This window comes from Nymphalis io, chromosome 23, assembly GCF_905147045.1.
Source record: "Nymphalis io chromosome 23, ilAglIoxx1.1, whole genome shotgun sequence".
NCBI lineage: Eukaryota > Metazoa > Arthropoda > Insecta > Lepidoptera > Nymphalidae > Nymphalis > Nymphalis io.
The window spans coordinates 2,414,735-2,428,501 of record NC_065910.1 but is presented as its reverse complement, the minus strand read 5'-3'; the positions used below and the strand labels follow the sequence as shown (position 1 = coordinate 2,428,501).

Here is a 13,767-nt window from a genome sequence, read left to right as displayed (position 1 = left end):
TTTTTATTATGTATTAAAATGTATTAAGGAATTATTAATATTCCTATTTATTCCTCCAATTAAGCATAAGCTTGTGCTAGGACTGGGATGCATCATCGTATTTACGACTGTTACATCGCTAGGCGACCCGTTATACTATAGACCGTTTGTCCGATCGCCATGCAAAATGCACATGTATATTTATAGTTTTTCCTAAAACATAATAATAATATCCTGGGTAATTTTTTACACACGGCCATCTGATCCCAAATTAAGCTTGTACAAAGCTTGTGCTATGGAAACCAAATAACTGACGTACTACATATACTACTTTTCTTTTGTAAATACATACTTACATAGATAATTACACCCAGACTCAGGACAATCAGACATGTTCAAAATTTATCTCAGTATTTATTTGTCTCAATGATGAATTATAAAATATTGCACGTCAATAGCGCAACTGTATATGAGTCGGCTAGCGATAATAACGTCTTGAATGTCATTTCCACTACCGTACCGTAACAGCCTGTGAATGTCCCACTGCTGGGCTAAAGGCCTCCTCTCCTCTTTTTGAGGAGAAGGTTTAGAGCTTATTCCACCACGCTGCTCCAATGCGGGTTGGTAGAAATCACATGTGGCGGAATTTCAGTGAAATTAGACACATGCAGGTTTCCTCACGATGTTTTCCTTCACCGTAAAGCACGAGATGAATTATAATCACAAATTAAGCACATGAAAATTCAGTGGTGCTTGCCCGGGTTTGAACCCACGATCATCGGTTAAGATTCACGCGTTCTTACCACTAGGCCATCTCGGCTTCGATTTCCACTACTATCAGAAGGATTCTTCTCGACTGTACTGGCCGTCGTCGCGTTTGCACTTATGTGCATAAAGTTATATCGTACAATCAGTGAAATCATGGATGATAGCACACCTTGATGATGATACGATCGACCAGATTTTTTTATATTTAAAATTTGTAATAGGTCCTTGGATAAGTTCTCGCTGTTTCCTAATACCATTACCCGTACTATGTACATGTAATTGCAGATGGTAACACATATGCGGGGAAGTAATGTATGTAGTCATTAACTTCAATATATATTGGCTCACCATAGTGAAAAATCATTTTTTTGTTCGGTTGTAAAAATATCTAGTTTTGCACGTAATAAAGTGTATTTGCGGGGAATTTTACTGCACAGTTTCTTCCAAAGAATTCTGACACTGAAGCACACAATATTCTTGTTGAGACTTACGGTGATAATGCTCTGTTGGAAACGACATGCAGAGACTGGTTTCGAGGCTTCAAAAATTATGATTTTAAACTTGAGGATAAAGAATGGCTTGGTGCACAAAAAAAGTTTGAAGACTTAAAATTAAAGAATTAAAGGAATTGTTTCATCAAGACCCATGTCAAGCACTAGCTGAACTTGGAAAATAATCTGATAATCTATCTGGAAACGCCTAAATGGGAAGTTCTGCCCCACCCCCTGTATTCACCGGACATAGCTCCTTCTGTATATCACTTATTTTCTTCGATGGCATATGGTCTGGCTGAGTAGCGCTTCCATTCTTATGAAGATACCAAGAAATGGGTCGATTCATGGATAGCCTCAAAAGACGTATCATATTTCTGACATTTTTTTTTTATATTCGCCGGGATGGCAAATGACTCTACTCCACCTGATGGTAAGTGGTAGTAGAGTACAAACGCGACGACGGCCAGTACAGTCGAGAAGAATGTTCTGTACTAGCCGTCCCCGCCTTGCCGGCCCGCAAGATGCCTCTTCACGCCTCGTTTGAAGGAACCCGGGTTGTAAGAGGAGGGGAACACGTGAGCTGGTAAGGAATTCCATTTTTTGGTAGTGCGACAAAGAAAGGAGTTGCCAAATTTCTTTGTGCGCGATGGAATTGATGTCACAGTTAGGCGGTGACATCAAGAACCAGTTCGCGTGGACTTAAGAAGGAAGGGGGAAGCAGGAATTAGAGAGAATAATTCCTTAGAGCACTCGCCGTGATACAGTCGATAGAAAGCGCTCGGTGCTGCTATCTCGCGACGCAATTGTAAAGGTCACAAACCCTTTACGTCGCCAATAATGCGTACTGCACGTCGCTGCAACCGGTCCAAGCCTCCAGTAGGTACTTAGCGGAGCCATCCCAAAGGTGCGAGCAATATTCAACGCAAGACCGTACCTGTGTTTTGTATAACAGGCACAGTTGTGGCGTGAAAAATCGCCGCACCTTGTTCAGAACTCCGAGTTTCCGTTAAGCTGTTTTTATAATAGCCTCGATGTAATCCCTTGGACTAAGGTCGCAGCGAACGTCCATCCCCAGCATGGCGATTTTGCTTTGTATCATCAGCGGTGTGCCACAGAGGGAGAGATGAGGGTAAAATGGTGACTTTTTCGCTGTGAGAGCGCACACCTGTGTTTTCTTGGCATTAAACTCAACAAGATTATCAGAACCCCATTTGGCGATGAGCTCTAATGTCCTATCGATTTCAATGACAAGATTCTCCCGCCTCTCCTCAGTTTCCGCCCGCCCAGCCACTACGCGTCCGTGGTATCCACCATGCACTGTACTATCATCTGCATAGCAATGTATGTTCCCAAGAGAGAGCATATCATTGATATGCAAAAGAAAAAGTGTGGGAGATAGCACAGATCCCTGGGGGACGCCAGCATTCACTACATAGAATTGTGAAGCGCAACCATCTACTAAAACACGAAGGCTACGCTTGTGTAGGAAGCTGGCAATCCAGGTGCATAGCTGAGCAGGCAGACCATATGCCGGTAGCTTGGAGAGAAGACTTCTGTGCCAGACCCTGTCGAAAGCCTTGGAGATATCGAGGCTGACAGCCAACGATTCTCCATGCTTGTCGATAGCTTCACCCCAGAGGTGTGTTACGTACGCTAGAAGATCACCTGACCGTTTTGGTCGAAACCCGTACTGACGATCATTAATTAGACAGTGATCTTCTAGGTAATGGATCAGTTGGTTGTTTAGAATCCGTTCCATCACCTTACAAAGTACTGAGGTGAACATAGAATTCATATACCGCCAAAAAGATGGAAGAAAGTAGTCGCAAATGATGGACAATACTTTCAATAAATATACATATTTAACTTTTATTATAAATAAAGCATTTATTCTGTCAAAAAACAGCGAGCACTTATCAAGGTCCTATACTAGTTTTTAATTGTTGTATTTACTTGTTACTATTGTAAGTTTTTTCACAAACTTTTAAAACTATAATAAACTGCTGTTTACATGACATAATCATTGAACATGTAAGACTAATGTCGAATATTACACAAATGACGTTAATTTTCTAAAACACTGATCAGGGTCAGATTAACTAAATTGGCTTTAATTTGAATGGTTATTGGTCGACTACAACCGATGACGCAATATGTAACCAATAAGCGTTTAATATTTAATCAGATTAGTAAATCCAACTTTGATCAGCGTATCAAAAATCGAATTAGGTATATTTGTACCTAAATTATTTATAAATATATTTCACTTTGATGACTACGCAATAAGTTATAATAATGTTCCTATATTTATATATTTAACATTTATATTTATTATATCAATTAGTACTTGCTTTTACAATTTTACTAATATACAGTAACAGCCTGGTAACGTCCACTGCTGAGCCTAAGGCCTCCTCTCTCTTTCGAGGAGAAGGTTTGGAGCTTATTCCACAACTCTGCTCCAAAACGGGTTGGTAGAATAAACATGTGGCAGAATTTCAGTCAAATTAGACATAAGCAGGTTTCCTCACGATGTTTTCCTTCACCATCAAGCACGATATGATTTATGAACACAGATTAAGCACATGAAAATTCAGTGGTACTTGCCCGGATTTGAACCCACGGTCATCGGTTAAGATTCACGCGTTCTAACCACTAGGCCATCTCGGCTTACTAACTAATATTGTTATATGTAAATGTATTACAATTTCAAAGCATTAAAGACCCTGTAACTTTGCTTATTTGTTCCAGGGACTTTTCTCTCGTATGACCTTCCGTGAACCGGTCTGGGTTGGTGGGGCTGGGAATACAACTGGACTCCAAAGCAAGCTTGGTCTGTCCGAAGGATTGCTTGGATGTGTGGACTTCCTACGCATCAATGGTGACACGTACCATCTCGTTAAAGACGCTGTCTCTACACTGGACGTTTGTAAGTAATTTATTTTATAATATTTTCGTGTTTAAAATTACATTAATAAATTATTTAAATTATTAATTGTAAACAATTTATCTATGGACAAGTAATCATTGTGTATGTATATATAAATAAAGTTATGAAATAAACCGTATCGGTTGATTTCTCTCGGGAATTTCTAGACGATATCTGAAAATGCACTGTTCTTTCTAGTTAAATATTAAAATAATTTAAACAAATCTTTGATGTTTTTTACGTATTGATTGATATCTACTGTACGAAGAAAATATTTAAACGTCCTGAAATACAAATTCTTTTTGTTCGTCCTCAGATACCCATGGGACCCTTTGATTCTATTAAACCTTTTGGGCCCTTAAAGAAATCCTTCGACGGAATTTTTCTCCTAGAAAATTCGATAGAAAGTATTAATCTCGTAATACTGAAACTAAAATCATTTTTTTGAAACAAAAAACAATTTAATTTGTTTTTGATTTTTCAAACATTCAACTTTTTTTGATAAGGTCATTAGAAACGATTAATTTTACAGTTAATTAAGCGTAATTATCGTAAACAAAAATAAGTAAAACCGTTAGATCTTTTCTGGAAAAGCCCGGAGCTACACCCTATTATTAAAACATTCATTTAGTAATTCATCTACAAACAAAAGTAAAATAGAATAATTAATTGGAATTAATAAACGAATTTGAAAAACAGAATTCGAAGACTTAAATTGAGATACTTTTGCCAAAAAAAAAAGTTATAGCATCACTTTTTTGCACTACCACCAAATACATTTTACTTAAATCTTAATTATGTTAATACACCGCACCTAACATAATGTTATATTTTCAAAGCGGCTTAATGATGTGTTTCGATGTTAACAAAGTTTAAAGAGGAATATCATAAGTATGAAAGCTGTGTAATTAAAAATTGAGTTAAAAACTTATTTAAAGAGGTCTTCTTTTGACGTTTTTTTTCACGCTTTCTTTTGCTTCTTTGACATGGCGTCGAGGCTTTTTACCTTTTTATTTATTTACTTTTCGAGTCGCAATTTCGTGTGAAAATAAAACGTATTTATCATAATTTCTTCTGAGTCTCACTTGTTTAATTAAGTAAAAGCATTTGTTATATTTTCTATAAATAAAAATTGATTTGCTGAATTAGTTTATTTATTGTATATCTTTACGCTTACAAATATTATTACTAAGCATTTTATAAATATTTTTATAATACTTTTGTACATAAATTACAGTTTTAAAAGAAAAATAGTAAAGTATATATTATTAGTGCCTAGCTAGGGTTAATTACCAATTGTGTAAATTATTTTGTACATTTAAATTAAAAAGATATGTTAACTTCAATACTAATTCGACGGATACAATCTAAAGAATAATGAAAATAGATACGATAGTGTGTTATCCTTACTTGTAATATTATAAAAGCGAAAGTGACTTTGTTTTGTTACGATTTCACGTCTTAATTACTCAACCGACCATCGTGAGATTTTGCTCACATGACGTGCAGAAAAGAACATAGATACCTAACTCCTCTTCATACATATCCCATGTGGACATAGGGATAAACAGTTACGAATATTTTAAGAAAAAGATTATCTACTGATTGTAGAATGTACATTCCGAAGCGTTAGTAGCTCGCCGTCGTGAATATTATTTTAAGAAACATCAAGCGAGATAAAATGTTTCTTGCTTTGTTATTTGCTATCGATCCGAAATTCTTCGTTCTATTATTGCTAACGTAGCAAACGTGATTCGAATGTTCCTTACGATTTACACAATTGTGGCTCTTATAGCTATTGTAATAAAATTTATATTCCTATAAAAGTAATAATAATTATATTATTATATACGTGTCACTTATTGTGTTGATTAAGGATAATATTTTACTACGGTTGTGTTATTTTCGGAATAAAATAATTTACTGTCACAAAAACATTTACAGAATTCGAATGTACATATTGTGAAGTTATTTAATTATTCTCTATTGTATAAGATATATAATTTTAGATGAATATAACTTTAAGGAGAATTGCGAAAGAATTCGAATCGAAAACATTACGAAATCACAAATCATTTAAATTTCATGAAATAAAAAATATCCATTATATTTAAATTATTATTATTTATGATTAATATATATGGAATATGTAAAAAAAGACACTAGTTGCTCTGCACGTTTCGCCCCCGACGGTCGTAACCTTTCTCGAGCATTAGGCCCCTTGTTATTTGATTTTGCTTGCTGACTCACACACACAAATAAACATATACATACAATACATAAATTAAGTACATAAATAAAGAATATCGTAAGAACAATTATATTATTTTATATATCCCTTAAGTAAAGGTTCTACCGCACAATTAAGGTACAAAGAGCAGCGGGTGAGTTGTTTTGAATAATTATTTAAAAAAACGTAAAAGGTCATTGCAATACATGCTGCCTATTAGCTAATTCTAAACAGTACAGTACAGTAACAGCCTGTTAATGTCCCACTGCTGGGCTAAGGCCTCCTCTCCCTTTTGAGGAGAAGGCTTAGAGCTTTTTCCAAACAGACTAATTCTAAACAGACTTTATTCAACTAGGCTTTTAACTTACAAGCATTGCTTAGTCACTTTACAAGATTACATTTAATTTGTAGCGCCATTTTGGAATATAGATTCATCAATCAGCAAAAACCATTGTAATTACTCTTTTTTACTAATTAAAACACATATATTAATTAATGGTTTTTACGCGCGGATTCGCAATTCCGAATTCAACATATCCTGCATTAAAATGATCGAATATTAAACAGACACTTTATTATCGATACCTACTACTAAGACTGAATTATTCGAAGAGGTCTTTAAATTTTTTGGCGCGCCATCTATTGTTCGTTGATAAAATATTTAGTTTAGTTCGTTGGTAAAATATGCCAAAAATTTTTACGTACATTTACATCAACAACTTCTACAATTACAAATACAGAAAATATGAATAAGAACATTTTTTTTCTATAATATATAATTTTCTTCTATATATTATAGAAAAAATAATAATATACTGACTGATTGACATAGCAACGCACATCCCATACTCCTGGGGCATCATGAAAATTTACATACGGATTCCTTTTACACAGTAGATTAGCACTAAGGAAGAATTTTTGAAAATCTAACTGCTAAAGACGAGCCGGTTGGCGTGGTTGGTAGATAGCCTTTTCACGCCGAAGGTTATGGGTTCGATTCCCACCCAGGACAGACATTTGTGTGCATGAACATGTCTGTTTGTCCTGAGTCTGGGTGTAATTATTTATATAAGTATGTATTTACAAACAAAAAGTAGTATATGTAGTATATCAGTTGTCTGGTTTCCATGGACAAGCTTTGTACAAGCTTAATTTGGGATCAGATGGCCGTGTGTGAAAAATGTCCCAGGATATTGTTATATTATTATTATTATTGTTAGTTATGACATGATAATAGAGATTTTCTTTTGTTTTTTTTTCATTTGTATGAAAATCCTTCATGTTTGAAGAAAGAACTATGAAAATTGGTATTTAGCGATTCTGAATTATGATCCGAGCTAAACTGCGATAAAGCGCTAGTTTATTTATAAAGGCGAAAACCTATTTTCTTCTTTTTACTAATATGTTTCTAAACTGTCTCTGAGGAGTATTTTGTTCGAGTTTGAATACTCGAGATTGGATTTAAACCGTTCCATTTGTCATACAAACAGAGAGGAGTGCGGCGTCTCAGCATAAGATCAAATTCAATACTCGATTCAGGATCAAAAGATGCTTCAGACGTTGATCGTCGCTTCGGAGCGCTAGGATTTCTGTTTGGAAATATTTTACATTTGTATCGACAATGTATTTATCTTATATTGAGTGAACGTTTAAAAAGTCATGAAAATGCACCTTCAAAATAATAACTTGCATTGTTATTGAAAAAGTACGGATTAACTTCCGAAAAGCACAATCCGATTGATTTTAATTATCGTATTTAGCTAGCCGATGGCCCATGGGTAAGAACGCATTAATCTTAACCGATAATCATGACTATTAGATAGACTACTCGTTCAATTAATTTTCATGTAAATCAAGTTTCTGGTAATGCGATAAATTTTTAGTACCAAGTTTTCATTAATAAATTACATGATAAATTAATAAATTTATATGAAAGTACGTTTCTAAAGGCAAAACTTTTCTTCTTCACGATACCTTAACTTAATTTTTTTTCCTATACTTTTTGTCACAACAAATGTTAGGAATTTCAGCTAATTTTGAATAACCATTTTGGAAACACACTTGAAGTTACATATGTACAAATTATGTGAAAAAATAAACTACAAAGCTTCTAACCAGTACTTCCCAATATAATCTACATTCCAAAACGGCGGTAATACGGTGGTAGTTTTATTATATTGACATCTGTCAACAATTAAAAAAATTACCAAAAAGAACTACAGTTTTTACTTTCACTAAGTAATTGTAATGCTTTTATTTTAATAAAGGACTAAAATTATTTTTTGTATTTCGTTTAAATTTGTGTAATTTATCAAACCAAATAGTATCCTCAAAAATTTTATACGTAATAAAATAACAATTTATTATACTCAACATAATAAATCCAAGTTTCGCTCGGAAAATCCCAATTTCCCGTTGAAATGGGTTTCAACAGAATAGACGGAAGCCGATGACTGATTCGGGGCGTTTATAAACGGTATGTCATTTTAGGTGACCCATATACCTCCGATGGGATATTAGACCTATAAGCTGTTTAAATTGCAATAGTAGCTGTTTGTAGGTCAATTGATTGGGTAACGTAATATACATAACTCTACGGATTGTTGATAGCAATTTATAATATATATATTTTTATTTTCAATTAAAAATGAATGTTGTTGGTCAAGAAAAAGCGCCAGATTTGTCTTCATACATTTCAATATAATCATTAGATTTTTTTAAAAGTAAATAGCATCTACATTTAGAAGCCTACGTTTCTATTGATTTAATAATTTGCACTAACAACCTTTTTACTACTCATGTGTTAAGTTCTATAACGAATTTAGTGAACAGATAAGAAATAATTAAATGACTTAATAAACTCGAAAACTTTTCTCTTCACAAGATAAATGGTTGGTTTATTTAATACGAAAAGTATATTTCACGCAAAACATGAAATGTAACGAATGCAAAAACTAAAAATTTCCGGTATGCATTAAAAAAATGTCTATTAGGAATTTTTTAACAACAATATGATAACGATATCCTCCTTATTTATTCCGTTTTCCGTGCAGGCGTAGTACCGACTGTTTTTTTTTTTCGGGGAAGTGTAAACACTACTTCTCAACTTCCAGACAGTATACACAGAGCCTTTACATTTTTTTTCAACCTTTTGCCGTCAACAGCTGGACAATAGCCCCCCCTTAGAACGCCAAATATCCCGATCTTGGGCAGCCCGCATCCATTCCGTACCTGCCACCTTTTTTAAATCGTCGGTCCACCTTGCCTGTACATTATCACATACTAAATTTTCCAAGCTTGAAATAAAAACACTTTTTCACCTGACCGTACAAAGTGCTTAACAAGCTTTAATATCGCAAGAGGATTGCGCGTTATTTACGAGTACCCTGGCCCTTTGATTTACAACCACGTTCTGCCGCGCCATAATTGAAACATATGAATATACTATATGTTTACTTTACCTGCATCATAATGAGTAATTGTAGTTATATGCTTTTAACGTACGTTACTAATATGTAATCTAAGTGATAGTATTATAAAATAAAACTATTCATTACATTCATGCGTTCCGCTTGCTCCACGTAATCAGCAGTTTTGACAATGATGTACAAACCCTATAATTACGTAATACGAACCTAATATGATAAAAGTTGGAGTAAAATAAATACAACTTAGTTCCCAAATTTTTAATTTGAATTACAAGGTATTCATTTTGCGATTGCATACAAAATGACGTCATAAGCACAACAACTAGTATTGTTGACAAAAAAAAAACATCGATTTTTTTTACTGTAGCTGTGTTGATAAAAATTTGTTAGAAACTTCACATGTAAAAGGCAGTCTCTTGGAATTAAAGTGTGGAATTTACCGAAGACCGCCGGTCCGATATTGTGACGAGTCGTCAATGTAAATAGCGATATCAAACGTCAAAAGCGCAATGGTATAAAGGCCGCTAAGCGATGTAAAAGTCACAGGTTCAGTCCCCCTTGGTTGTAGTCCCCACATAGACCGGGTATATAGTAATTTCCTTAAAACGGGAATTAACGCTTTCAGGGCCATTACACTAGACGCAATTGCTAATTAATTGTTATGTCGTCTATACGTTTTTTTCTCAGAAAATATTCAAATAGCAACTAACAGAGATGATGATAACCTTGAATAAATTGTTGATTGTAATAAAAGTGGTTTTATTAGTCATTATATATACTAATATTTATTTTACTACTCGCCGATTCCAACGGCCAACTTTATTTGTTATCGCCCACATTCGTTTTTTGATAGATTCATTTAACGTACGGATGAGACTAGAGACGGTTTCTATTACTTTATTATTATATATGTATAGATAAAAATATAGTCCAAAAAGGATAAAAGAAAAAATACAAAGCTTCTTATTTATTATTAACAACCTATTAGTAATATTATTATGATCCTTAGAGAAATATGATCATATGTACGTCGTATTATTTTCCTTTATATTATACACAAAAACCGTAATTATTTTTTTAGTTTAATAAATGCTATGAAAGATTTATCAAGATATTACATCATTCATTCTCATTAACAGTTACGTGCGTGGACTGCTGACACGGTGAAATTCATTAGGATTAGACCTTGAAACCCCTTAATTAATAGGTTGTAACCTTTTTGGAGCGTACCCATTTCATGCAAAGAAATAATATTAGGCTGTGATTACTTCTGAAATATCTTTAATTAGTTGCTCCGTTGTAACGTTACTTATTTTATCTAATAACAAAGAAACGTTTTAATCATTGAAAATGAAAATATTGTAATTGACTTGATGACTCTTTTCTTTTATTGATAATAAAGATGCCTATGTCCATCCTGAAGGTTCATTCTAAATATTTATTCATTCGAATTTTAGAAATCGGATGATTACTTTCGAATCATCCGATTTCGAAGTAATCCTTTACAAACTTTTTATCTTTATAATATAGATAAAACCTTTAGATCTTCACAATTAAAGCATTCCCTAATAGCGATCTTCAGTCGGCCAAAACTAAAACTTGGAATCTTCGGATAATTTCTGGATCCGTCAGTTTTAGAGGGTCCCAAACGGCCTTCGTCTCGGACGCTGATCCGCCCTCATTTAAACACTGCGACCTAGTTTTTACTTTCGCTTGAAATGGAACTTTATATCCAAAACTTTTACATTTCTTTGCAAATCTTTTCGTGTTTCAAAACAAACACATAATTTATAGAACGCTAAACTAACATCAAAGTTTTTAACTATAAATCTTGTTTTATTTGTTATTAGTTAGATAATGCTGTCTTTTTCTTGCAAATATCAAATCATATGAGGGAATAAGAGAAATCAGTTTTTAACCACAAAACCACATTTATAAGGAATGTCATTAATCATTAAGTACATACGTTACGCATATTATATCAATGAGTGCATTACGCAATATTATTTATATTTTTCAAATATTCCATTATGTTATCTGAGATTTTTATATCGAAATAAAATTAAAGTAATTATTACTGTTGATTATTACCCGTGTCGAAGATTTTCTTTCGACATATGCTGTCAAAGATGTTTCCAACACTGGTCCATTGCGGCTCATAATATGTCGCTTTAAGTTATTTGCTATAAAACATGAATACAGGGTAATTGATATACTAAACTTCTAAGTTATATATTAACAAATCTTACTAAAAACGCAAATATATTGTGAGTTAGCCTAGAAATTTATAATTTCATAATTTTTTGTTGAGCTTATGAGACACGATTGATAACTTTTTTTTGTTGGTTTAGTATTTTTTATATTTCAATCTTGGTTAAGAATAAGCGTTTGTTTAAACACACGACTGCCGAAACAACGAAGAAAGGTTAAAAAAGTAGCTTATATCACTCTGGATGATGAAAGGATTAGAACAATACTCCATACATCCAAAAAAATATGGTGGAACAAAGTACGTGAATCCTAAAAACATTTCACTTCTGTCTTCGTCAGCCATGTAAAAATGCATGCAGGTGAATTCGAAAAGTGAATATTAAATTTGTTTTCACCTTAATTCATCTCCATTCCAAAACACGTTTTTTGTATCGACGTCCTTGCTAATATAATAACGTGATAAAAATTTATTAATTTCGCCCTCCTTATTTTAACAAAAAATAATTACGTAATGAATGCGGGACGATATTATCTGCAATAACTTTCGAGCAAACGGCTCGCTTCGTGGAAGACGAAGAGCCAGCTTGATAACACTTGTTTGAGATTAACTTGTTACTACTGAGATTAAACTTAGGTGTTTTTAAGTTTCCCATAGGACTATCTATACATGCTAGTTTTATCCCGTGGCCGCGTGCTAGGAGGAGGTAAAATAGTAACTTATCCTTTCCTTGAGATCCAAGCTTGCTTTATACAACAGACAGACACAGTTACATTGGCTGTAATAATTCGTTTACTTTTATTTCTAATGTGAAATGTATATATGTATGTCACTCTTAATATTAATAAATGTCATATATACTAATTGATAAATGATTAAGCGTTTATATACGTCGGAGTAATTATACAAATCGACAGCAATGATAAAATTATCAACTCGCCTTCATAACAGACTAAAATAAAATAGCGAAGATACTAAAGTAAAAGAACTTTTTTTTCCAAATACCAAAAATACTAAAAACTAAAACTATAAAATAATCTATGAATATATACAATATCAATAACAGCAAAGTGGATACGGACATCTGCATTTTTGTGAAAATTATTTTTTTATAAAAATAATCTTATCCACAAGACTGTATTTTTCTTCCAATTAGGGCTAGCTTGCTTGAAGGGCTGGCTTGATGTTAAATATAATAGCCTATTGGCTACTATATTTAACATCAAGCTACAACCAATAGGAGCTAAACATAGCCAAGAAATAAAAAATGTTGCAGAAACGGGGAAAATGTATTCTTTTTGAGAGCTTCCGTTGCGTGCGCTGCCTAAACGGTTAAAGTTAAGCAACAATCACGTATGCCAGAATTGTTTTTCTTAAAAGATAAAAAAGTCCACGATATCATATGTATATCATTTAAGGATGACTCACTATAACTTTTTTTATGGTAATCAAGTTAGTTCTAAAATAATCCATTATTTTTGTAGATTTTTTTTTCTCATTTTTTTGTTAAATGTATCATTACTCGTGTTCCATAAAGTTACTTAATCATAAGTACTTATTTTTTAAATACAGATTTACATTCCTTTCAGTTTTAAAAGAATACAATTTCTTATGAAGGTATCGTTTGCAGTCATAATAAATAAAGCACAGAGACAGACATTAAAATATTTCTGAATAGATTTAAGGGAATTCTGTTTTTCTCATGGCAAATTGTATGTTGCCCTATCTAG

At 33.3% G+C, this 13,767-nt stretch overlaps 1 protein-coding gene across 1 annotated transcript in view; it reads left to right on the top strand.

Annotated features, from left to right (window-relative positions):
• Positions 1 to 13,767, top strand: part of LOC126777619 (pikachurin) — a 197,907-nt gene that overhangs the window by 160,857 nt on the left and 23,283 nt on the right. Inside the window, exon 8 of the mRNA XM_050500702.1 lies at positions 3,993 to 4,170. Within this exon, the coding sequence (XP_050356659.1) occupies positions 3,993 to 4,170 (178 nt within the window). The remainder of the gene's footprint in view (positions 1 to 3,992; positions 4,171 to 13,767) is intronic.